General features: G+C 46.5%; 1 protein-coding gene across 1 annotated transcript in view; it reads left to right on the top strand.

The window, feature by feature from the left end:
- PCSK4 (proprotein convertase subtilisin/kexin type 4) overlaps window positions 1–25,852 on the top strand; it is a 1,746,539-nt gene that overhangs the window by 1,501,868 nt on the left and 218,819 nt on the right. Inside the window, exon 9 of the mRNA XM_069646705.1 lies at window positions 21,583–21,683. Coding sequence (XP_069502806.1) covers window positions 21,583–21,683 — 101 coding nt within the window. The remainder of the gene's footprint in view (window positions 1–21,582; window positions 21,684–25,852) is intronic.

Here is a 25,852-nt window from a genome sequence, read left to right as displayed (position 1 = left end):
TGCACTGATCCTGAAACTGGACCACTCTAAACGGCCTCGGTCCTGGGCCCAGCCACTCTCCACTTGCACTGATGCCCTTGAACCCCTCTGCACTGCGGGACTGTCTCTGTATCCCTACAGCCCCCCCCTTCCCCAGCACTTGTTCTGCACTTATCTTGCACTTGCCACCAGCTGGCCCTATTTATTTATTACTTTTCGCCACTTACCTTGTACTGCACTTCCCCCCCTCCCCTTCCCCTTGCACTTTTTCCCCCTCCCCCACCCCTGCACTTGCGCGATCTGAATGACACCTGGCCTAGTAGGATCGTTGTCTGTCTCCCCTTGTTCCTCCCCTCTCTGCCTCGTCGCGCCTTCAAACACCTGTGTATAGGCGCGTTATAAATACCATATCATATCATATCATATCACTTCAAAGACCCCCATTTCCGGTTTCTCTCCCAGGCTCATATAAGAACTAACACACCCCACCCCCTTAACCCAACCAACTGCCCAGCTCCATCCCTGGATCTCAGGCTTCCCCGTGTTCGGTTCTCTCTAGAACCCAAGTAGAGAACCCGACAGGGTGTCACCCCACACACAGTGACTAACCTAAACTCAAACTGGGGTACAAAGAACAGCCCCTGGAGGCTCCCCTCCCTCGCATCCGTATCCACGCACACGGACCATGTTCCAGATTCCTAATGCATACACTTCTATAACAAAGTCACAAAGGCTATATTCCAGTCCTAATGTTCATAGCCCAACCGGGCCTGCAGCGTCACTTATCTCTTCCCGTTCCATCCGCCGTCCGCTCATCTGGCTCCTGAGGACAGTTTTGTGCGTCGAGCCATTCCATGGCCTCCTCCGGAGTGTCAAAGAACAGCATCTTAGTCTTGAAGAAAACCTTCAGTCTGGCCGGGTAGAGCAACATATACTTGTACCCAGCTGCCCGCAATCGCCTCTTAACCGCCCCAAAGTTCATGCGACTGCGCTGCACCTGCAAGGTGTAATCGGGGTAAGCAGTAATGGTCGCCTCTCCTCGCTGTATGGTGCCCCGCTTACGAAAATGTTCGAGGATCCTTTCCCGATCCCGATAATTGAGGATCTTGGCGATCACAGGCCTAGGCGGGTTCCCCGGCAGTGGTCTCCTGGTCAAGGCCCTGTGCGCCCTCTCCACCGCAAACCCCTGCGACAGGGCTCCCCCACTGATCTCCTGCAGCAGCAAGTTCTCAATGAACTCCGTGGGATTCTGGCCTTCAGCCCCCTCCGGCAGGCCCACGATGCGAAAGTTGTTTCTCCGGGCACGTCCTTCCGCCTCTTCAGCCCTACTTTCCAAGTTGCCCACCCGCTGCACCACGGCATGGATATCACGCTTATGTGCGGTGCAGTCCGCCACAGTAGGGCCCATCTCCTTTTCCAAAGTTTCCGTGCCCTCAGCCAGGGCTCGCACATCCTGCCTCAGGAGGTTCACATCCTCCTGCACCGCCCCAACCTGTAGTTCCATCGCAGTTTTCAATTCGGCCACAGCAAGTTGGAGCTTGGTCTCCCACGTCGCCTTCAGGTCCGCGATCGCAGCGAGGACCTCCTGGTTTGCACCACCGGCGGCCATCTCCTTGGTCTGAGCCTTATCCTTGCTCTTGGTTCCTTCCGGGCCGGGCGGCGTCTTGGCGTATTCGTCGAGCGTGGGCTGTTTATTCTTCGCTCTCAGAAGCTTGTTCGACATATCTCCAGTCCGGAGCGTCCTTCTGGCCGCGCTCCGGTCCAAGGCAGGGAGGCACTATGCCAATACACCACAACTCAGTTTGAGAGTCCCGGCTCGCCCAACAATCTCAGGCACCACTGTTGTCCGGCGCTCCCCCCAGATGGGCCGGGTCGCGCTGCCCCCTTCGTAACGCCGATAGGGCGCCCGTATACTGTGGTCCCGGTCCTCCGCTCCTTTGTCCCCTCGTCAAGCGGCGGCGGCCATTTTGTCGTCCGTCAAGGTCTCGCCACCAGCGCTTCACTCGGCTCCTAAGCACACGTACGCATTACGAACCCGTGTAAAACTGTATTCTCGCGTGCAGCCGAACTTCATGTACACAGTCTTCATAATCTTTGCCAAATCGCAGCGGTCCTTGCGCGGTATCAGTCGGATTATGTACGGATCAGCGGGAGCCCCCGTACAGGCACGTCTTTTCACATGGCTTCCAAGCCACGCCCCCCATCCATGTCTAGAATTGACTACATGGGGGCAACACCGGGGCAAATGGGTGAGGTAAGGGAAATAGACCTTGGGTCTATATCATTGTCCGATCATGCCCCTCTGATAATGACGTGTGACGTAGTGGTGGTAGAGGTCATTAGGGACAAGATTGATGAGGTTTTATTTGTTAATGATAACCAAACTGTTTCGCCGGTGGGACATAGGATGCTTTTAAGGCAGTGATGCAGGGCGAACTCATAGCACTACCATCTCAACAGGAGAAACAAAGGGCGAAAATGGAAGGGGATCTGGAGGTCCAACTGCGAGATACCCAACAGGCTGTTGTGAAATGTAGATCGAGGGCCCTACATAAAAAGCTAAAGGAGCTCCATAGCCAATTAAATATGAACAGAGGTATTACGCACGGGCCAACAAAGCAGATAAACTATTAGCACTGCAGCTGAAGGGATCAGAGATAGCTAGGACAATGCGACAGATTACATTGCCCGACGGATAGAATACAACTGAATACAACTGAATCGGAGTCCATAATTGAGACGTTCGCACAATTTTATGAATCATTATGTAAATCAGAACGACCTGACCCTCAAGAGATTAAGCATTATTTCTCAGATGTATCGGTACCAAAAATAACGACTTGGGAGAGGGAAGAGTTGGATGCAGACATTAGGGAGGAGGAGTGGAAGCAGCTATTAAAGCACTGCCATTAAATAAAGCACTGAGATCAGATGGTTTCACGGCTGTCTTCTACAAAAAATATGCTAGGCAGCTCGTACCGAAGCTGGTGGGGTTATTTAATGCTATAGTGGCAAGTGGGGGGTAACGCAGACTATGACGGAGGCAAAAGTTGTGGTGTTTGGGAAACCAGGTAACGACTTAAGGAAATGTGGGTCATGTAGACCTATCGCATTAATGAACATAGAAGCAAAACTATATACCAGCATTTTGGCAGCAAGGTTGGCCCCCCTCCTTCCAGGTTTAATAAACACAGACCAATCAGGGTTCATTATGGGGAGACAGACCTCGGATAACATTAGGAGAGTGATCCATCTAATAGAGAAAGTATATTTTAAACCGATTCCAGCAGTGATAGTGTCATTAGATGCCCAAAAGGCGCTTGATCGGGTGGAGTGGCCTTTGTTATTTGCAACAATGGAACACATGGGAATGGGAACTACATTTATTCAGAGGGTTCAGGCAAATTATCAGGCTCCTAAAATACACTTCTTAGTTCATAAACACGTGTCCAGAAGTATAGACATAGGTCAAGAACGAGACAGGGATGACCACTTTCACCACTTCTATTTGCTTTATAACTGGAGCCGTTTTTGCATAAACTCAGAGTGAGGCAAGCATTACGGGATTCCCCTTTGGTGGAGAGGAGCACAAGATTGCACCCTTTTCGGATGGCATGTTAATAACATTGACACAACCTGAACTGTCAATACCGACATTAGCATAGGAACTGGCAGACGTAGAACGAGTGGTGGTTGTCAAGGTAAATATGAGAAAGTCAGAGCTACTGGACTTGTGCCTATCCACTGTTCAGAATGGGGCACTACTATGCTACTCTCCGTTCGTAGTCGCAGAAAGCTGCATTAGATACCTAGGGGTCAATAATACTAAGGAGGTCTCGCAATTGTTTGATAGCAACTACCCGTGTGAGCTTCAAAAGGTAAAGGAAGATTTGGGGAAATGGACCACCGTTCAATTTCATGGCTAGGCAGGATAGCAACAATTAAAATGGTGACTCTCTCGAGACTACTTTGTTTTTCAGGCTCTCCCGATACCAAACCTGCTGTCATTTTTCCTGGGGCTGAATAAAATGGTTTCAAGATTTATATGTTAATGTTAAAGGATATTTGTACCGCGCACTATCACCACCAGAGTGGTCCCCTGGCACTCTGGCGGTTCTAAAAAAGGGGAAGAAGGGAGGGTGAGTTAGTCGGAGGAAGCTGGAAAAGTGCAAGAGAGCAGTGATGTGCTGTTGGCGAATCAGCCCGGTGGGTCCGTTGTCTGGGCCTGGGGTGTTTGCGGCCAGTAGTCGTCGTGTACTGTTGTGTGAGTCTATGTGTGTTTTGTTTTGTTGTTGCAGTGTAGTGAAGTTTGTGAGGTTTGTTGTTCTGTAGGTTTATGGTTGTGTTTGGTTTAGAGTTTGAGAGGTGTATGCAGAGGGGTAAATTATTACTGGATTGGTTAGTTGGCATTTCTGTCTTGAAGTGAGAGGCTGGGTTTGGGTAATCTCCCCAGATGGGGTGTGGGAGCATTTATGTGTCTCGGTCCTGATCTGGGCTTGTCAGGTACTCACAGGCCCTTTCATACCTGGCCTACACTTCCATCAACTTCCTTCCTACACTTACCTGCCTTCCTTCGTCACTCATACGGTCAGTGTACATGCTAATGTCCACAACTTAGTTCTAGTGTGGTGATTTCTAACATTCTGACAACTCTATAACGGTGTGGTATCTGGTAGCAATTATGGGGTGAGTGAGGATATTGGCTGGTGATGCTGATTCTGTCTTGTGCGTGTTGCTTGTGTTATATTTGACTTGGCGTTACTGTTATGATGTTGCTGCTCACATAGCAGCCTAAGCTACCTAGCATAATGAAGCTGGGTGGAATGGAATGTTATATGCCTCTGGTTCTGATGAGGTCATAGAGTGTGCAATGGACTGCGCTACTCTGTGTTCTAAGTTTGTCAGTTAATCTTGCTCAGTGTTTCTGTAGGGAGCCCATGGTGATGTTGGGGGTCTTTTCCCTAGTTAACCTAAATAAACTTATATCTGAAGACTTACCTGTGCCTGTTGATGTCTTCGCAAAAATGGGGACGAGGATGGGATGTTGAAGACCCCCAGCAAGGATCCTGAAGACACTGCCGCTCCGCCGTGCCCCCGGCGTGGTAGCGGCAGTTTGAACACACCGTGTGCTGGCCGCTCCGCTCTGTCCCAGCGTCGAGCGGCCACTGAGTCCGGCAGCCGTGTGTCAAGTAAGTGTGCCGCCTGGCCCTGTGAGCCCGCAGGCCCTGATTCCTCTCGAAATCGAGCCCTGCTCCGCTCCGCTGTTGGAACGTTCACGAGGCTGTAGGCCCTCGCGGCCCGCCTGTCGTTTTTCCCCGCACCGTTGCGTGGGGAAAGCTATCGATGGCATCTGGGACGGTGTTGCAGCAATACGCGGCATCTGCCAGGGTGTTCGTGACCCGTACGCGAAAGAATTGAAGCAAGGGGATAAGCGGGAGAGGCGCGGCTGTTCTGAGGAAAGGACGCCGTATAGCGTGTAATACAGGCGCATGTAGATTCCTAAAGGAACAATCTACCACACAGCTGCTGGTTAATGCGCAGGGTGAAGCAAGTGATTGGATGCCATACAGTACTGAGCAGAGGTGCATTTTGAGTTCCAGTGGAAGGCACCACACAGCTGCTAGTTAGTGCACAATAGAGCCATCATATGTAAGGCACACCATCTGCATCTAAAAAAAGAAAATAAAAAAGGGGAAAGTAACAAGTAAGAAAGTGTGCACGAAAAGGAACCAATTTTGCAGCGGGAAGGGCGAGAGGAGCTGAAGGCTGGTCTGGAGTGTCTCCTGAAGAGCGAGAGTAGCTGTAGGCTGGTCTCGAGTGTCTCCTGAAGAGTGAGAGTAGCTGAAGGGTGGTCTGGAGTGTCTCCTAGAGCAGTGCGCCCTGTTTGAAGACCAGACATGGCAGGTCTGCCGGGGATAGCTGGACCACCGATATTTATGCCGATACCAGGAGCTGCAAAAATACCATGGGCTCAGTGGCGTAAAGGATTTGCACACTATATAAAGTCTGCCGACGGAACTTCCTATTCTAGTGAGAGGAAGTTGGCACTATTATTGCATTTTTTGGGGTATGAAGGCCAAAGAATTTATGAGACGCTTCCTCAACCAACAGGAGATGGTGGTGAAGGTGATGCTACGAATGAATTTGATGTTGCTTAGTTGAAGCTAGACAAGCATTTCAATCCCAAGACCAGCACAATATTGGAGCGATATAATTTTGGTATGAGGATGCAAGCCCAGGGTGAGTCAGTTGAGGAATATGTAACAGCCCTGCAACATTTAGCTTTGACTTGCAAGTTCCAAGGGACATTCGACGAACATATTCGTGATCAGTTTATGATGCACTGTAGATCCAATAAGATACGCGAGGAGTTGTCGTTGAGAGATGACCCCAATCTGGATGAAGTCTTAGATCTGGCGAAACGCGTAGAACATTCATTAGCATGTGTCGCAAAATTGTCAAAGGGTGAGACAAATGAGTCCAAGGAAAGCAAGAGTGAAGTATTGAATGTGGGAGATAACAAAAGCAGAAGAAGAGGAAAGAGCAAGCAGTCGAATAAAATTGGGGAGGAGAAGAAGAACCAAGAGACAGTGCTGAGAACTGAGAAAAGAGAGGACAGACTATGTTTTCGATGTGCTAGTAGCACACTATTTGCTTCATCCATCGTATGTCCAGGCCGTAAAGCGACATGTTCAAAGTGCAAAAGGAGAGGTCATTTTGCGAACTACTACCAGTTTGGACAGTCCAATCAAAGAAAAGTTCTTTATGTCAATGATGAAGAGGACGGCAGATCGTCGGATGAAGAAGTGATACTTCGTGTGCAGAATGTCACTGTCAATACAGTCAATGTTGTGATGGAGGGCGATGAAGATGATTGTGAGCGACCGTATGCGACTGTGAATGTAAATGGTCGTGAAGTTTCTATGATGGCGGATTCAGGCTCAAAGATTACCTTAGTGTCCAGAAATGTGTTTGAGAAGAAGATGTGTGGAGCGGTAGATCGTTTGACTCATCCGGATATCAATCCCGGGGGGTACAATCAGGACAGAATTGAGTTGCTGGGTTATGAGTGGAGTGAATTCGAGTTCAAGGGCAGGAGGTGTAAAGGCAAAGTATATGTCACTAGGAAGGCGCAATCTTTGCTGGGATGGAGAGAACAGAAAAGCCTGGGTATTCGTTTGGACCCCAATCATCCCGAACAAGTGCTCCAAGTGTTGTTGCCGTGCGAGGAGTCAAGCAAGTATGTGGCAAAGCATAAGGGAGTGTTTGAGGAACGTTTAGGGAAGGTGAAGGGGTTTCAGCACCAGATTGTACTAAAAAGGGGTAGCGTGCCAGTTGTTGCTAAACTTAGGCCAGTACCTCTCTCCTTAAGGGAAGGAGTAAGGAATGAGCTAAATAAGTTGTCGCAAATGGGCGTAATTGAGAGAGCGGGAGGTGTTGAATGGGTGTCACCGATTGTTGTGGTAAAGAAAAGTTTCAGCCTGGGCTGGCATCACGCCAGTTGCTCTGCTTTCTAGTACTTTCTCACTCTTTATTCCCTGGGGGTGGATCTTCCCCAGCGTAGAGTTTAAGTCCGTCTTTGTTGTTGTTGTAGTCATTTTTAGGGCACCTCGAGGCCATCTCTTCTCAGTATTAAAATCAGTGGTGGAGTTGGTGTTTATGCCTTCTTGGGGCCAACTGTTCTAAATATGATGACCATTTAAGGTGATCTTTATGCTTCCTGGGGCCAACTCTTCTCAGTACTATATCCAAACGGTCTGTTATTCTTTTGCAGACCTCGTTGATTCTTCTTTGTCTGGGTCATATTTGTAGATCAAAGACAGAAGAAGCCTTACCATAACAGACAGTAGTGTTTTCAGAGATTTCTGACAAGGACTTGGTCCCAAGTGAAAAGGGGTCAGGGAGTTCCTTCATGAAACGGGAGTCCTTATCCCCATGTAGGGAGTCTCTCCCTGTGAGGTCTTGCTTTCGACAATCCATATGGGGACTATTGGGTAATGGCCTCACCTCCTTAACTTAGCAGAGAAGGGCTCCCACTTGGGAGAAGTGACGTGATTCCATGAATTGTCATAATATATCACTTTCACAAATTTGCTATATATGTGCAGTATGCACATAAATGTCATTACATAACGCCTCAAGTGTAATAGAAATCATACTGTAAATCATCTTTTTCGATTATATGTTGTCTCACTCCATGTGAGTTTTTTATAAGACAAAATTGAGGGAGGTTATCTTTAGTGTGCTATTGGAGATGCCGATACGAAACTCGATGAGTGCAGGTAGCCTGTATAGTGTTGCTTATTTCTTCTGTACTTTATATGGTGTTGCTTTGTAACATTTTCTAAAGTTCATCCATAGCGAGTAGCCAAACAAGGACAAAGATTTGGACAACAGCATGGGAAGTGAGGATTAAGTAAACATACCTTTCAAATTGAAGACACCAAATAGGCAGATGAGTGGCGCTTGAAGGAGTACAAATCCTTAGTATTTGACTGCTGCATGCTAGACAATTTAAAGATGCTGAAATGTAACACCTTGACACAGGGTAACAGTTTTGGGAAATTATTGTTTCAAAGGACAAGTGGTTGGAATAAACTTGAACACTTCAGTTTTTCTTGGTCTGCACAACCAATGCTTGGGAAGTTCCAGCAGGAAATGTACTTGTTTCTTGGGCACTGTTATATAGTTGGCTTCACATTTCAAAATTCTCCTGTTTTTGTACATTTTTGGGACTGAAGTTACTGTCTAAAACCGCCTGTCTCAAATAAATAACAGCTGTGGTCAGTAGCCCCACCTTCCCTCGTGTGCTCTCCACACCCCCATGGGCACACCAGCCACCAGGCCCAAGTGGCCCGTACAGCACATAGGAGCAGGAGGAAGACCACCACACCCCTACCCGACCCCATCGTTCAGCCCGGCAACATTGCAGAGCCCCCTCGTCCACCCATATCCAACATCTGGGAGATGGATATGCGGCGCTCCGTGCAATGGAGGACCGGCATGGGGCAATGGCAGAACTGGTCCAGCAGCAGCTCAATGAGCTGCGGCTGTTGCGGGAGTGTATACAGGTCAGCAGCCACAGGAGCGCACAGGCACAGGGACGTATCTCCGCTGCCCTGGTCCGTGTGCAGAATGAGGGGATCTCGGCCATGGCTGAGTCCCTCACCCACACCCTGCAGGTCACCCTAGAGCACTTGGGGTCTCAGGGGTCTGACCCGCCCTCTACCATCACCACCCCTGGGAGCGTGCAGCAGGGCAGCTTAAGGCACTGCTCCTAGCGGATTTCCTGTACACCTGGCCAGAAACTGGTTGCCCTATAGAGGAGCTCTTACAAGAGACATTGTTTATCTTACCCACTTGTTGGTTATTCCCTGTTAAGTCATTTTGCTCACCAAGAACATCTTCGATGAAGACTACGGGGGATTTGTCTACGGCTGTGGATTTCGCGCCTAAAATCCGGCGGTCGAATTTTCCACGTGGTCGGGCCCTCTGGCCGGCCTATACAGTAGGGAGAGTGGGGTCAGGGTGGCCATATTGTCGGTATGTCTTTCCTCCTTTCCCCTCGGTCTGGTCATCCTTCCCTTTAGCTATGGAAAGGACTCCTTTTAGATTCTGCCCTAAGTGTAGGCTTATATCCTTGGAAGGACAAACACAGGACGTGTAACGCCTGTCTCCCCCTAGAGCACGACGAGAAGCGGTGTGCAGCCTGCAAACACCTTCGGCCTAAGACCCTTAAGGAGCACCGTGTAAAGCGGTGGGCTGCGTACGGTATGTCGCGGGTGGAACCCCCTTCCCCGACCGCCACACCCGCTGAGAGTGACGGGGATACTTTGGGTGACCAAACATCCGTTGCGGATGTTATAGACCTTGAGGCGGACACTTCTAGGTCCGCCACGCCCGTCCCCGACCCTTTAAGGCCTGACTCTGGTCTCGCTACAGGGACAACACCCGGCGACAGGGGCGTACAAGCGCATCACACTAAGCAAACAACCCCTACACCGCTTTCGACGTCTTCGTCGAAAAGGGTAAAAGCGCGAACAGGGGCGCCGAAAACTTGACCGGTTCCCTCGGATGGTTCAGATCCAAAGCCTTCCCCGCATCCGCAGCAGCGTCTTGCGACTGGGCAATCTAAAACTTCACACGTTGAAGCGCGGAAATCTGACGCCTCGACGGTCCCGAAGGCCGCGGGAGGCCCGAAAACTACGGCTAGGCCTCTACCCCAAAAACCGACCGCTAGGCCCCCTGGCCCCCTAGCGCCGCGGAAGGTACTACGCCTACCGATAAACCATCGGAACCTGTATCAAAAGCAGCATCGAAAGAATTACTGCGGCGGTGGGTTTACCCCAGTCCCGCCTAAAGTTATGGGACAAGCAGCGGAAAAAGTTTAGACGGATTGGGAACCCGATTCTTATGATGAGTACGCTGATAGTCGAGAGCCTCTTTCGGACACCCTAAGATGCTCTTTTTGACGCCATAGGGCGGAGGTGACCAATCTTCCACCTGTAGGGCCGTTTGGGTCCACTAAATGGACTACACTGAAGTTCGAAGGATGTATGGATCGGCTGGAGAAGATTATCAGTTTTACTGATCATCCTCCCCCCGAAAAGGGCTCTGGGAGACCCTAACCTCCAAATTCAAGAAGATCAGTCTTCTACTTTTCAGCAGGAAGACGTTGTCCACATGGACTCATATAGGGACATTTATAATGAAGAAGAGGAAGCTTCATTCCTACAAAGTTATGAGGAAGAACAACAGGACACTACGGAGAACTGGGAAGAAACCCAGCAGGAAGGTCAAGACGCATGGACACTCCAAGATCAGGACACTGATGTTTTGTGCCTGGATTCTCCTCCGTCCACCACAGCTCGCCAGACCTCTCCTGTAGATGACCAAATGGCATTCAACTCCATGTTGAAAAAAGCAGCTGAATACTTTAAGATTTCCACTCAAGAGGCTGTACCTGAGCAGGATTTTGTAGAGGATATCGTTAAGGAGAAGCCTCCCTCTCGCCAGGCCATCCCCCTCCTTAATTCTATCAAGAGAAGGGTGGCTCCCTCATTGGTGTCACCAGCTCAAACTCGGGCAGTGAACCCAAGAGTTGAAAAATTATTCCGCCCCTCCCCTTCCAATTCTTTATACATCAGAGGACACGCCGTCCCAGATTCATTGGTAGTGACTACCACTTGGAAAAGGGCAGGGGGGTACCCACAGGGGAATCACCGCTGGACAAGGAATCCAAGCGACTGTATGCCCTTGGCAAACGTGTCACGTCAGCGGCCGCATATACTACGCGGATTGCTAATACTACTACACTATTGGCAAGCTATGCCGACGCCCAATGGAACTTGCTCCAGGAAGACCTCCTTGAGGTCCTTGAACCCGCCAAGTCAAAACTTCTCTCCATTGTAATGGAGGGAAGACAAGTTAACCAGCATGTCATCAAAAACACTCTAGACACTGCAGAAACTGCGGGCAGGTCCCTGGCCCAAGGGACCCTACTGAAAAGACACGCTTGGCTGCGTACATCAGGGTTTAAACCTGAAACTCAGGCCTTCCTCATTAATAAACCCATTGAGGAGTCAAACCTCTTCGGGAAAGCCGTAGATGAGGCTTTGGAAACAGCCAAGAAGGAGCATGAGACTCTAAAGTGTCTGCAGCAAATTACGCAGAAACCCTCCTCCCAGAGGGTTAATAACTCTCGGCGGTCCTTTCGAGGGCAAGCCTGTGCTGGTCAAAACAACTACGGCACGGGTAGCTTCAACACAAGACAAACATCTGGAAGCCCCACTTACTACCCTTAAAGGGGTGAGAAACACGGCAAAGGCAGAGGTAGAGGCCCCAATCCCAGAGGAGCCACAGCCTCTAGTCAGAAATGACCACCAAGTCCAGGTCCCCTCCCATTTCACCCCGGTCGGGTGGCGATTAACATCTTTCCTCATGGCATGGGAGGGGATAACTTCAGACCAGTGGGTCTTAAAGACGGTCGCCCATGGTTACTGCGTGGAATTCGCCCGACCTCCACAATTCAGACCGCCGCGCTCCTGGCGCCTTTCACCGGACCATCTGGAGATCCTGAATCAAGAGGTGGAAGCACTGCTGGGAAAGGACGCCATAGAAGCCGTCCCTATTCTTCAGGTAAACAAGGGGTTTTATTCAGTGTACTTGCTTGTACCCAAAAAGGACCTCACCATGCGCCGTGTTCTAGACCTGCGCCCAGCGAACACGTTTATAAAACCCCAGAAGTTTTGCATGATAACACTGCAGGAGGTAATCCCACTATTGAAACAAGGGGACTACATGACAACATTGGACATGAAAGATGCATACTTTCATATTTCAATGTTGCCAGCGCACAGGAAATACCTAAGGTTTATGATCCTGGACAGGCATTACCAATTCAAGGTGCTCCCCTTCGGCATCGCCTCGGCACTGAGGGTGTTTACCAAAGTCCTGGCAGTGGCAGCAGCACACCTGCGCAGACTATCAGTCCGAGTTTACTCTTACCTCGACGACTGGCTCATTACGGGGGACTCGTTCGACGCATGTTTTTCAAACACCCAAAAAACAATAGCTCTCCTCTTCAGTCTGGGTTTCTCAATCAACAAAAAGAAATCCAGTTTAGTCCCAGTCAAATAAAACAATTTCTGGGAGCTCTAATTCAGACGAAGGACGTTCTCGTCTTCCCCTCCAACGAGAGGGTTCAGAACATGCTTTTTCAGATCCCTCAATATGTAGCCAGTCGGGAGGTGGCGGTCGGTGCGCAAGGCCATGCGCTTGCTAGGAATGATGGCGTCATGCATATACTTGGTTCCCCACGTGCGGCTGCGCATGCGTCCCATGCAGGAGTGGCTCAACAGCTAGTGGTGTCAGGCCAGCAGACAATGGGAAGATTTGGTAGTTGTCTCGCCAGCCCTCGTTCTCTCTCTGCAGTGGTGGTTAAGAGAAAACCTCTTGAAGGGGATGACCTTCACCACCCCTGCAGTGTAAGCCACTCTCACTACAGACTCATCTCTCACAGGGTGGGGAGCTCATCTGCTTCAGCAGACAGCACACAGAGTTTGGTCTACTCAGGTAGCGTCCAACCATATAAACCTAATGGAGTTTAGCTGTTTTCAAGGCTTTGAAAGCCTTTCAAGTTCAACTGCAAGGGAAGACAGTACTGATTCTAACGGACAGCACTACAGCTATGTACTACCCAAACAAACAGGGGGGCACTCACTCTCCGGGGCTATCCAAGCTGTCCCAAAACATTTGGAAATGGGCTCTCAAACGCAAGATGTTTCTGTTGTACCAACATGTTCCAGGGGAACTCAATCTTCTGGCAGACGTACTCAGCAGAGATTTTCCTCTGCCCGAAGAATACGAATGGCGGCTGCACAAAGACATTGTGTCCAACGTCTTCGCAGAATGGGGCTTCCCAGAGATCGACCTGTTCGCAACTCAGGAGAACGCCCAATGCCAAGACTACGCCTCCAGGTACTCCAGAACCCATCCAAGGGGAATGGTCTCTGGATAACATGTTCAGGGAAATTTGGCTACGCTTTTCCCCCGACTCCCTTTCGCAACAAGATAGTGCACAAGATGCAGCAGGAACCAGTTACCATGATACTGGTGGCCCCCATGTGGGCCCGCCAACCCTGGTTCGCTCACCTGATGGAAATGTCCCTCTCCCCAGCAGTGAAACTACCCTGCCCGTACAACATGTTGTCTCAGGACAGGGGGGTGCCCACAAACTCGGAATTTAGCAGCTTGGCTCCTGAGGTCATAGGGTTTGGACACCTGCAAATCCCTCAGAGGTGCATGGACATACTCAGGGAAGCGAATAAACCTAATACACGTTATGGTATCAGGTAATATATATGGTCGCCGTACATATCATCGCCGGGAAAAGGTTGTGGCGATATTATATGGGTGACCATATATATGATGGGGATAGGGGCAGCCAAAAAAAAAAAGGGTTTGGGGGTTGCGGGGGGTCCCCCGCATGTTCCATGCAATAATGTCCCCACAAAAAACGGCCATTTTTCGGCGATATTTTTGCATGGCGATATTTTTGTGGGGACATTATTACATGGAACCCACGTTATTGCTATGCCAGCAAATGGAAACGTTTTGTCATCTGGTGCAACTCCAAGGGCGTCAATCCCATCGATTGCTCACCCATACACATTGTGCTGTATCTAACCCATCTGTTGGATACTGGGTTAGTCTTCAATTCCCTAAAGGTTCATCTGGCTGCTCTGTCAGCCTACACCACATCACAACAAAAGGTTTTGTGGTGGAAAATATTGGTGATTAAAGCCTTTATGGAAGGGGTAAAGAGGATTAATACTTTCATTTCTCACCCAGCTCCTGGATGGGATCTGAATGTGGTTTTGACCAGGCTCATGGGAGCCCCCTTTGAGCCTATGCATAAAGCAAGTCTGAAAGACCTGACTTATAAACCAGCCTTCCTAGTGGCTATCACTTCTATCAGAAGGGTTAGCGAACTACAGGCTCTTTCTGTTCTAGACCCCTTTGTTACAGTCCACAAAGATAAGGTAGTTCTGCGCACACATCTCAGGTTTGCGCCTAAATTTATCTCAAAGTTCCATGTGAACCAATCAATCGAACTACCCACTTTCTTCCAAAACCCTTCTAACATGGCCGAAAGAAGCCTACACACACTAGATGTGCGCAAGGCAGTCATGTTCTACCTGGAAAGAACTAAACCACTGAGGAAAACTAAACAATTCTTCGTTTCGCTGGCAGCTGGTAGAGAAGGGGTTCCTGTCTCTAAATCAGCTATCTCAAGGTGGATTGTCAAATGCATCACACTATGTTACACTCTTGCTAAGAGAGAACTGCCCTTCAAGCCTAGAGCACATTCTACTCGAGGCACTGGGGCATCCATAGCATTCATTGCAAATGTTCCCCTTGAGTCCATTTGCAAAGCGGCAACCTGGAGTTCTGTACACATCTTTACAAAACACTATTGCCTAGACACTCATTCTAGGTCTGATTCTCACGTGGGACAAGCAGTATTAAGACATCTTTTCTCTACTGTTCCTTCTCACAACCCACCTCCAACTCTGGGTACTCTTGCTAGTCTATGCACAGCATGAGATTCTAAGCAGATTAACAAGCATCAGAAGACATGCATTACTTACCATAATAGCATTTATGATGATTGTATCTGCTTAGATTCACGATGCCCCTCCCTACTTCTCCGCTCGGGGTGGAAGGAATATAGACGTCTTACTACCTTCTCTCTTTATGTACTCACTCACTATAGCCTTGGGCTGCCTTATGGCAGAAACAATACAATCGGATGGACCTTGGCGCGTGAGGGATTTTGGGTACACTACACGTCACGATAGGGATAGTGTTACGGACACGCCTATGCCGACGTCCCCTTTCGGTCCCCGAAAGACAAGATGTAATACTCTGTGGTTACCACTGGATGTCGGACCATATGCACAGCATGTGAATCTGAGCAGATACAATCATCAGAAATACTATTACGGTAAGTAAGGCATGTCATATTTTACACTTAGCCTGTATGCGTAGGTTAGCCACATCATGCATCTAGTCTAATAATATAGCCCAGCCTTATGCTCCCTGCTGCGCCCTGAGACTGGCACTATGTAACATCTGTATTGTGCTAGGTTCTGCTCTCTGAGATGGATTGTTGGAGGCAGGAAATGCATCACACCTAGATGGATTTATTTAGGGGTGGGGAAGTGTCACACTTGCATGGATTCCTGCGGGTAGGAAATGTATTGTATTGCCACTAACAAACCGTACTAAAAACTGACCGTTCTGCATACACCCCCTCAAACTCTGACCTAAACACAACGTTACCTCTACCGCACCACAACCACATGACAGCTACCAACCAAAAAAAGCCACAATGCTCAGTGACCGGTTTCTCCGAACTGAAGCTGTCAACAGCACATCAAAGCTCTCTTGCTTTTCTCCCTCTCAAGTCCACTAACAATTAGCCCCAACACTACTTCTATTGCAGATCCACCAGAGCGCCAAGAGACTACGCAAGTGGCAACAGTGAGTGGTATAAGACCCATTGACATTAACATGTGTGAGTAATGATGCTCAGCGGTGGTGTTGCCTGAGACATCGGAATCTCAGCGGTCAGTATGTGCATGCATGCCCCATGTCTCACCAGGACATACATCTCATGGCCCTTCTGATTCACTGGCATTGGAAGGGGGAGGTGTTGCATTCTGGTACCTGTAGTGCATTACCTGTGGATATCCTTTTGGGTTTGAAATGGCCAGTGACTGCTACATTCCCAGTCATGTGCTACTCCTGCATGACCTGTCACTTGAGGGTTACGCTGGTTGGTCCTGCATGTGCTGGGTGCTTGCCGGACATGCATTTGTGACATATACCTCCCAAACCCTTTCCTGTCGTCCATGCTGCAATGTAGGTATAAATGTACATGTACTCGCGCAACATCCAGGTCCTTTATCCTCTATGACGCGTCATGTATGCCGACAGGGTGCTGTTCCGCAGGACCATGAAGTCGTGGGTTGATCCTGGGAACCAGGCACAGCAGTGTGTGATGGTCAGGTCTGCATCACATGTCACCTGGACATTAAGGAAATGGAACTGCTTTTGGTTCCTGTAGTCCTCTTCTGAGGCGTGGGGTTGCACCAGCTCTACGTGGTTACATGTAATTTCTTCGAAAGAAAAAACAACAATGAAATTTAAACAAATAAAAACACCTAATACCAAAATAACTAATTTCTTTTTTGTTGTTTTTGGGGGTGTATCCCCCATAGGCCCCCCTTTTTCAGTTATACTTTTCTCCCACCCCCAAAACCATTTTTCCCACTCCCAACCCCATTTTTTGTTTTTTCCAAAATGTATTATTTTGGTATTAGTTATTTTTTCATTCGTTGAAATGTCATTAATACGTGTGTGCAGTCCAAAGCTGCCAACACATTGTGCATGCCCACAATCGCAGAGAAGCGGGCTTTGGTGGCGTTTACCTGTGCCTGGGTGGTTGGGAGGCCGATGTGCTGACCCACATGGTGCAGGAGCACCTCCAGTACCTGCACCAGCACTCTGGATGAGACAGGCTGCGAAATACCATGCAACTGGCTAACAGAGTACTGGAACATGCCAGTGGCCAGAAAGTGCAGGTTCGACACCAGCTTCAACAGCAGTGGTGTGGCTGTTCTGATGCCGAACCTGCTCCCAATGTCATACTGGATTAGTGTAAGGAGTCATGAATGTGCTCCCTGTTAAGGTGGTACAGGGTGTGTATCTGGCTGTCTGTGAGGGCCCAGGGTGTGACCCTTGTGTGGGGGAATCACGGCACACCTCTGCCTCGCCACCTGCATCACCTCTATCCCCATCCTCATCCTCCTCTTTCTATCTCTGGCCTCCTGTCGCCACTGCTGCTGCTCCAGCACCATCAGCTGCACATCAGCATGCATTGCTTCCAGGTCCATGGTAGCGACAATGAGTGGCAGCATGGTTGTGTTGGGAAGTGTTTTTGGTGTGGGTGTGGTGCTTTACTACTGTCTGGTCCTGTGTGCATTGGGTGCGCCTGGATTGATTGAGTGCACCTGTGACCTTATTTACTTCACCTTGGTCTGTTTACCGGCAGCTCTGAGGTGGTGGTATCTCTGGCTTGGATAAACTCTGCCGGTATTAGCGGGAAATCCATGCTCCTAATGTGCTGGTGATAGCTTTGTGCTGGTATTACAGCAAAGGTTTCCGGCATTGCCGGTTTTTTCGAGTGGCTCTGTACCAGTGCTGGTAATTCCGGGTGTGGTGTTACACACTTTTACCGGTCCAGCAAAGTATAGGTTTCACGGAACTCAGATGCCTGAAATACCGGCATTGATAAGTTACATAAGTTATCTTAAGTTATATAAGCTATAAGTTATATAAGTTATCGGTGCTGGTATTTCAGGCATCTGAGTTCTTTGAAACCCATACTTTGCTGGACTGGTAAAAGTGCAGGTAAATGGTATTACCTGCACTTTTACCGGATACCGGCAAACTCGTAATGACCCCCAAAGAGTTGATATTTTTTATAATGGTTTGGTCAATGAAATCTCTCAAATAATTACTGCAACAGAGTTTGTCAAATATAAAATGAGTACTAATATGAGTAAGAGGCACATGTTGGTATTGATCTACATGAACATCACCTATAACAATGATATATTACAAATGATGGCTATTTTTTCTAATTTTATACTCACATCAGCTATTTGCACCAATTTGAATTAGTTGGAAGACATACGCAATACATTATTTTTATTGTCGTGTATATTTATTACATTGTGGATTGTTAGGATATGAGATGATATTCATATGTTACTGAGCAGACTTCGAAGTAGACAAAAAACAAAATACCAGCTGAGAAAAAGTAGCAAGGACAGGAAATAATTGAAAGTATCCGCTTGTTAAATGTTAGTTTGGGCGTAAAAGTATTAATGAGCATATACATACACTGCTGACCTTCATCCTTCTCTTCAAATGGATACACGACCCTGAGAATATGAGTGGGCTTCCGCAGAATATACTGTTACAAGCTATCTAGTTTGATTAAGGGGTTGTTTGTTTTAAATAGACTACATTGCACGGCGCACAAATAAAAATGTACACTCATTCGAGGATAGACGATGTGACACAAGGAAAATTGAACCTGCTAGCGTTGTATAAGTACACAATGTGTTTTCAATTATGAAATGGTATATAAGTAGCCCGATAGAGATAGGGATTATACATTTATTAGTATTGACATAAAAATGATAAAGATGTAACATATTAATTAGGGCCAAAATTAAAGTCGTATTGATCGACCAACAGGTACATCTGCCCAACTTGTCCTTGTCACAGGACCCATGTTCCGCCAGATGGTGTTAAAAGCCGAGAAGTGAATGTATCACTCCCTGTTGTAAAATATTCAGAATACCACCCAACTTGCACGCTTTTGTTGGGTTACCTACTATGCAGTCGGCACACTAACCTGCCATGTGCTTTAAACAACCCGTCCTTTCATCTGGACTTATGTCACAGACGTTTGTGAGATATGGATTTGGATGTAACTCTATCGAGCATTGCAATTTACAATCACCTATTTTAAAAGCCTCATTTTAACCTTGAATTGAGACTGCATAATCACTGGAAAAACCGAATCGCTGATGGAGCACATTATCATATTTCAAAACGAAACGATGAGGCTACTTACTAATAATGCAAAATAGAAAAATGTATTATATAATCAGACATACTTTCTTGGTGATGTGTTGATTTAGATACTAAAAAAGGGTTGTTCATAGATGCTTTTTTTTTTGTATACTGATGACTGGCCACCATTTGAATGCCTCCAATCAATGTATTTCACTATTTACATCTCAATACAATCCATACAAATAAAGTAAGGCTTCAACATCTTCGATTCATTCTGCATAAAATTCAATAATATTTCAAACGTTTCTTTGTGTACAAAATAAATATAGGTATGCAGTGAGTGTTATCTGCATTTTGTATGCAGAAAGTGATGTTCTAAAAGCATTGATGGTACATTTAACTCTGCTGTGCACTAACGTCATAACATGGGGAGTTGCCTAGCGTATGCGGTAGCTGATGTCACTTACAGGGGCGTGTGCTATGACCTATCTCTCATCTGCCTGCTAGCTAACATATTTCTATCGACTCTAACCTGACTCTGTCCCTAACTTCCTCTGCCTCCATTGTAGAAGTCCACCCATTATGGTTACGTCTCGAGCGCATATGGCCGTACCTCCTACCTGCACTTAAAAATGTCCAATGTTGGTTGTCCTTAATCTATGTATGTCCACTTATGTATTGTCCCCGGTGACTGTTCCATTTACTCCCCTACACAACCTGGTCAGAATGTCCCTCAAACTCATCCCATTGTAAGAAGCTCACTGCTTCCCATCAAATATGATTGATCATCTATTGTAGGTTCTGTTGTGATCAAAAGAGCATTGTTCCTCCTGTATATGAATAAATACATGTATTTGTTTGTGTAACACTTGTGTACGAGCACTATAGTGGATTACATTACCTCAAGATGGCGGATGGGGACCCGGTGCTGATCGCAGATATCCATTTTTTAGAATATAAATTAAGCGATACAAAAAAATATTATTGAATGCATCAATAAATGGTGTGCTGTGAATGTCATTACGATTGAACAAATTGAACACATGAGTGAACCCTTTCTTTAACAAAATAGTTAGAGCATATACCCTAACTTCATGGATAGTGAGAGATGCTGTAAATCCCAAACATCAATCACAGAGTTGCGTTTATTCAAATATTTTGGCAGCCACCAATTCATTTGTACCAACACATTGACCCTTTGCAGGCTTTTAACATGGCAAACTCTGCAGATGTGAATTCAGCCTTCCACAGAGCTATTAAAACGATTATTGCCTGGTCATGTCCCTTGCAGCTTTGGATATTCCGGGCTCACAGAGCCATGACTCTATGACCACAGCCATATTACATTCACTCTGTTCTACAAACAGTGGCTTAATGCAGGATCCTGCATTGTATTTTTCCACATGGATAGCCAAAAGGATTCTTTCCTGAGCACAACCAAGATTAAAATGATGCAAAGCATGACAAAGGAGTGGAGCTCTCAAAACCAGTTATGCAGGGTTACTGGCTTCTGGATTAGGGTATATCCTGTACCCTGTTTACCCTGAGGGACTTGGTGTCCAATTAATTTTTGAGACTAGGACTCATCTGGGAAAAAGGAGCATTTTAAGCATTGGTGAATAAGGTGTACGATTTTGCATGCTGCCATGTTAAAAAAGCACTGCAAGTTTATGAGTGATTGATTTAGTAAATTTATATAACACAGGGGTCTTTGGGTGCTTTGTATTCAGAGCTGTTCTGGGTGCCAGCTTTGTTGTCAATTGTTATGGGGAAGCTAGACTAGGCTATTTATTGGAGATACCATCATCATGTAATTTATCAAGGTCTTGGAAATTAGAGAGCACATGCAGATGATTGTGATCTGAATTTGTTGTTTGCATAATTGACAGAACATCGGTTTCAGTTTATGTATAGTTGTGATTTAAAGTTCTGACTTGAAAACATCATTTCTAGTGGGCAAAGCTTAATACTATGTTATATATTCACTTGACCCACTTACTGGCATTTTCCCCACTTCCTTAGCCATAAACAGACTAAGAAAGTGTGACCGATGTTCTGAGGCAGCTGGGGAATTTCATAGATAAAATATCTATCACAGACATGACACACTAGCCATCAGAACTAGTGCTGCCTTAAGATACTTAAAATTGTCTTTCCCTCTGTCTCCTCCTCTCTAGTATGGCTGGTGTGATGATTGCTTTTCTTGTTTCTGTCTCCTTTATCGGCTGGATGCACTGGAGCCCTTTAAAAGGAACTTGTGCCCCTTTTTACATTGAGGAGATGCTCCTCTAGAGTGTGGTTTTAGGTAGCTATAATGCATTTATCTGCTTACTTGTTAATGTTTTTTGGGGAACCATTACAAATTGGGGATGCATGGGAGTTGGGGATGAAGAGCAGATTGTATATTATATTAAAATGTAAAAATGTAATATTTTCTCATAATAGGTCACGACTGACCTCCATTATCGCTGCACGGAACAACACACAGGCACCTCGGCCTCTGCCCCTCTAGCAGCTGGGATTATCGCCCTTGCATTGGAAGCAAAGTAGGTCACATCCAAAACGTATACGTGAAAAGGTAGATTATATTTCTTTCTACCTTTCCGAAACTACTCAAGGATTTCATAGACTGGGAATTGCATGGGGGACTCTTGAGGGATGGCTGGAAGTCTACTTATGTCCTGATTGCATGCCTTTTATTCAATCCAGACTTTGATAGGGATAATCCAGCACTCTCAAATTGGACAAAACCAAAGCTTTTGAAATTGGTAAAATAAAACTATCTTTAATATTATGTCCATTTCCATAATCTGAAGAAAAACTTTTGTTTCTGTAAATGTTTCAATTATAAGCCTTAATCAATAACATAAATCACATCATTCTTAAACAGCAGTTTATAATGCATTTTATATCGACAAATTTACAGAAATTAAGGCAACCAGTCATGTGTTCTTATACAACATAAACACATTGATTTAGTCCATTCAAAACATACTCGTTGATCTATCTATATGATTCTCGTGAGGGTCAGTTTCTAGTGATAAACTGCTCAACACGTTTTGGGCAATTGATGCACCCATTTTCAGGAGACTACTTAGATCCTATAAATATAAACAAATGTACAACCATAAATGTTTATGAAATATGTAAGAATATAACATCTTATTTGTGAAATTAAAGAATACAAAATGTCATTAGCCTTACAAATATCAAACCACATGAAAGACCACCAGAATGTTAATTGTTTATTCAATATGTATTCATCCTATAAAAATACCTAGCCATCAGTATTGACAACTTCCTGGAGGTGTGTGACCAATCACAAAAAAAACAGGGAAAGCATTCGGAAAGTCCATCAGGACCATCCTTGGCAAAGAAACACATGAAAAACTCCAATCTTTTCTCCAAGACGTCAGCCCAACACAAACAAACAAGGAATAAACCAAATAAAAAAAATCCAGACCCAAAGGGTGCACCTCTGTAAGCTCAGTAAACTAATCTTATTGAGACCCCCCAATACAAATGTGCTCGAAAGGTTCTTTTGTAAATTAGGGAAAGTACCTCCAGTACCTCAAGTCCAAAACTGTGAACTATCAGATGCGGAAATACTGGAGGGGGTTGAAGACTTAACCTTAGAAAAAATCATACAAAATCCCAATTCGCTACAGTCCACACCAGTAAAGACAGCACATATTAAAGGGCGGCAAGATCGCACCTCACCCCCAATAAAGTGGCACTTTGGACAACCAGGTATGAATGCAGCCCTCTTGCAGCGAAAGTCTCCCATTGGGACGCCTCTCTCTGACATTCAGCCCCATTTGGCACAGGCGTTCCCTGTGAAAAGTCCAATTTCAATAACAAATTCCGAAACCTTGAAAACTGGAACTACATCTCCTCAATCAAGGGAGTTACACCCTCATACTTCAATACAGCCCAAGGTTGCTCAACGAACGATGGGAGACAAGATGAAAAAGACAACTAGTAGTGACCAAGGGAAACTCAAGGAACCCTCGCCACGTTCCGCAAAGAATAACAAGGCAATTCCCTCAGCTAAGCCGGTGAGCATGAGAGAAATCTCTGCTTTGCATCAAGTACAACAGCTGCTCTTGACCACTCCACAAAGAAACCGGCGACTAAGTGAGATTCCCAGACGGTGGGCAAAGAAACACCAAGCAAGAAACCCAACATTTTTGCCATTATCTCAGCTGTTACGATCGCCCTTGCACCATTTAGTAAACTTTATGAGGCGCTCAACTAAACCTTAAAAGACCACAAAACCATAACGGCCCTAATGTACACAACATTGATCCACCTGGAGGCTATGCCATGGCAACGGAGGCCGGAAAAACAAATTCAAAAGAGCTAGGAACAATGACGGACACTCCACAGAGAAAAGATCGAACTACTGAAACTTCATGTGAAGACCAGTCCCAATTTAGGAAGAGCTTATCAGTTGCAACTCAAACTAATGCAATTCAGAAATCACAGGAGAAAATAGTGGGAGTTTCGAATAAAACAGGCAAAGAACCACCCGAAGTGCAAACATCATCAGAAATGCCACAACCTAACTTGTTTTCCCAAACCAACTTCACTAAGAAGTCTGCCCTAAACATGCTTCCCAATAAAGCCCAGAAGACTCTTCAGATACACGAAGCCAAAACAGTCCTAAAGTCTACTCCTCATTGAACAGAAATCATCACGAAAGTAAACTCTGAAGCTAGACAAGAAAATCGACTAGCACCTATTTTTGAACAAAGGACATTCTTACGTGGCCCTCGAAAAATGTGTTCAATTAAAGATCAGTTATCAAAAACGTCAGATCAGCCAAACAACTCAGACAGGCCAGGTGAAATAGAAACTTCAACTGACCGAATGGATATCTGCCAGTACACAATAGAAGACTCAGAAACGGAACTTGCACATTTAATCTGCCGCAAATGAAAAGCAGACTGACAAATCGACCTTACTTTCTCCTGAACCCATAAAAAAGATGGCTTTAACTGAGCCGGACTTTCCTATCTTCTTGACCATGCAAGAGAAACGAAAAAAACCTTATGAAGGAACTGGTGATGTTAAATAAGGCCTTGCGGCCGATATTGAACGCACCGACTAGGAATGCCAGGAATAAACCGACTGAGACAGAAAGAGGTCAGAGGAACAAGAGATTAGCAGATCGAAGAAGAGGCCATAGTGAAGACAACATGTCAAAACCCAGTTACAAAAGAGATTCAGAACGGAATCAAAAGAGAAAATGGATTGACAACGAGAGCGGTAGTATTCCCAAAAACTTTAAACCCAGCTCGAAAACAACAAAGCTGGAAACGAGGAACACTGCTCTATTTACACACAAAAGGCGGTCGACCCGAACTCTAAAACTGGAAAGGATTTTAGACACTGGGGACAAACTAATCCTTAACAGAAAAACAATAATGCACTTATTTCAATATATATCGAAATTGAAGTCACTTCAAACAGAGGACTTAAAAATTATTGAATTTGCCCAGAGGGGTTGCACCAATAGCATATATCTAAACATAACCTCTTCCACAGTTAAGCACAAGTTACTCAACTGTGGGGGGGATACGACTTGAGAGAAACTAATTCAGAAGAAAGGGGGCTTGAGGCCCGGGACACAGAAAAAGGGTCAATGACTCAATCATTCTCCCGAACAAGGCGCGCTATACACCAGAAAACCTCGGAAACATTGCGCTTAAGGTAGGAGGAACGAAGATCTTCATTAAACAAATAATCTTCACAAAATAATGATTGCAAAACATCTAGAGAGACAAGAAGAACGAATGGCCACTAAAAACAAGCACAACAGGAGACAAGATGACAAAACGCCCCAAAGACTCGATACAAGCTTGGAAGACTCCAGGGACCTAGAGCACAGACCTCACGGCCCCTTGCTAAAATTCTAAGTGACGTTCAGTCGAACCACACCAGAAGATTGTTACGAATCCTCAATAGACGTTCACTTAAAAAGTTTACAAGAAAAGGAACAAAAGAGATGGGCCTGATATGATATGATATGGTATTTATAACGTGCCTATACACAGGTGTTTCAAGGCGCGACGAGGCAGGGAGGGGAGGAACAAGGGGAGACAGACAACGATCCTACTAGGCCAGGTGTCATTCAGATCGCGCAAGTGCAGGGGTGGGGGAGGGGGAAAAGTGCAAGGGGAAGGGGATGGGGGAAGTGCAGTACAAGGTAAGTGGCGAAAAGTAATAAATAATAGGGCCAGCTGGTGGCAAGTGCAAGATAAGTGCAGAACAAGTGCTGGGGAAGGGGGGGGGGGCTGTAGGGATACAGAGACAGTCCCGCAGTGCAGAGGGGTTCAAGGGCATCAGTGCAAGTGGGGAGTGGCTGGGCCCAGGACCGAGGCCGTTTAGAGTGGTCCAGTTCAGGATCAGTGCAGTTTCAGTGAAGAATTAATTTGCTGTTCAGCAGGGGAGAGGGAGAGAGAAAGCAGAAGCAAAGAGGAAGGTTTTGAGGTGCTTCCGGAACCGGAGATGGTTCTCCTCAAGTTTCAGGGAGGCAGGAAGGCTGTTCCAGAGGGAGGCCCCTGCCGCGGAGAGAGATCTACCCCCAGCTCGTTGCTTCGAGAAGCGGCTAACCATGAGGGAGTTGGAGGCGGATGAGCGAAGGGCTCGGGAAGGAAGATATTTGGGAAGAGAGAGTTGAAGGTATTTAGGACCCAGGCCCCAGAAGGCC

Source organism: Ambystoma mexicanum, chromosome 1p (assembly GCF_040938575.1).
Source record: "Ambystoma mexicanum isolate Mex_15411 chromosome 1p, UKY_AmexF1_1, whole genome shotgun sequence".
Taxonomy (NCBI): domain Eukaryota; kingdom Metazoa; phylum Chordata; class Amphibia; order Caudata; family Ambystomatidae; genus Ambystoma; species Ambystoma mexicanum.
The sequence above is the reverse complement of the archived record's forward strand: the minus strand, read 5'-3'. Positions and strand labels throughout refer to the sequence as shown.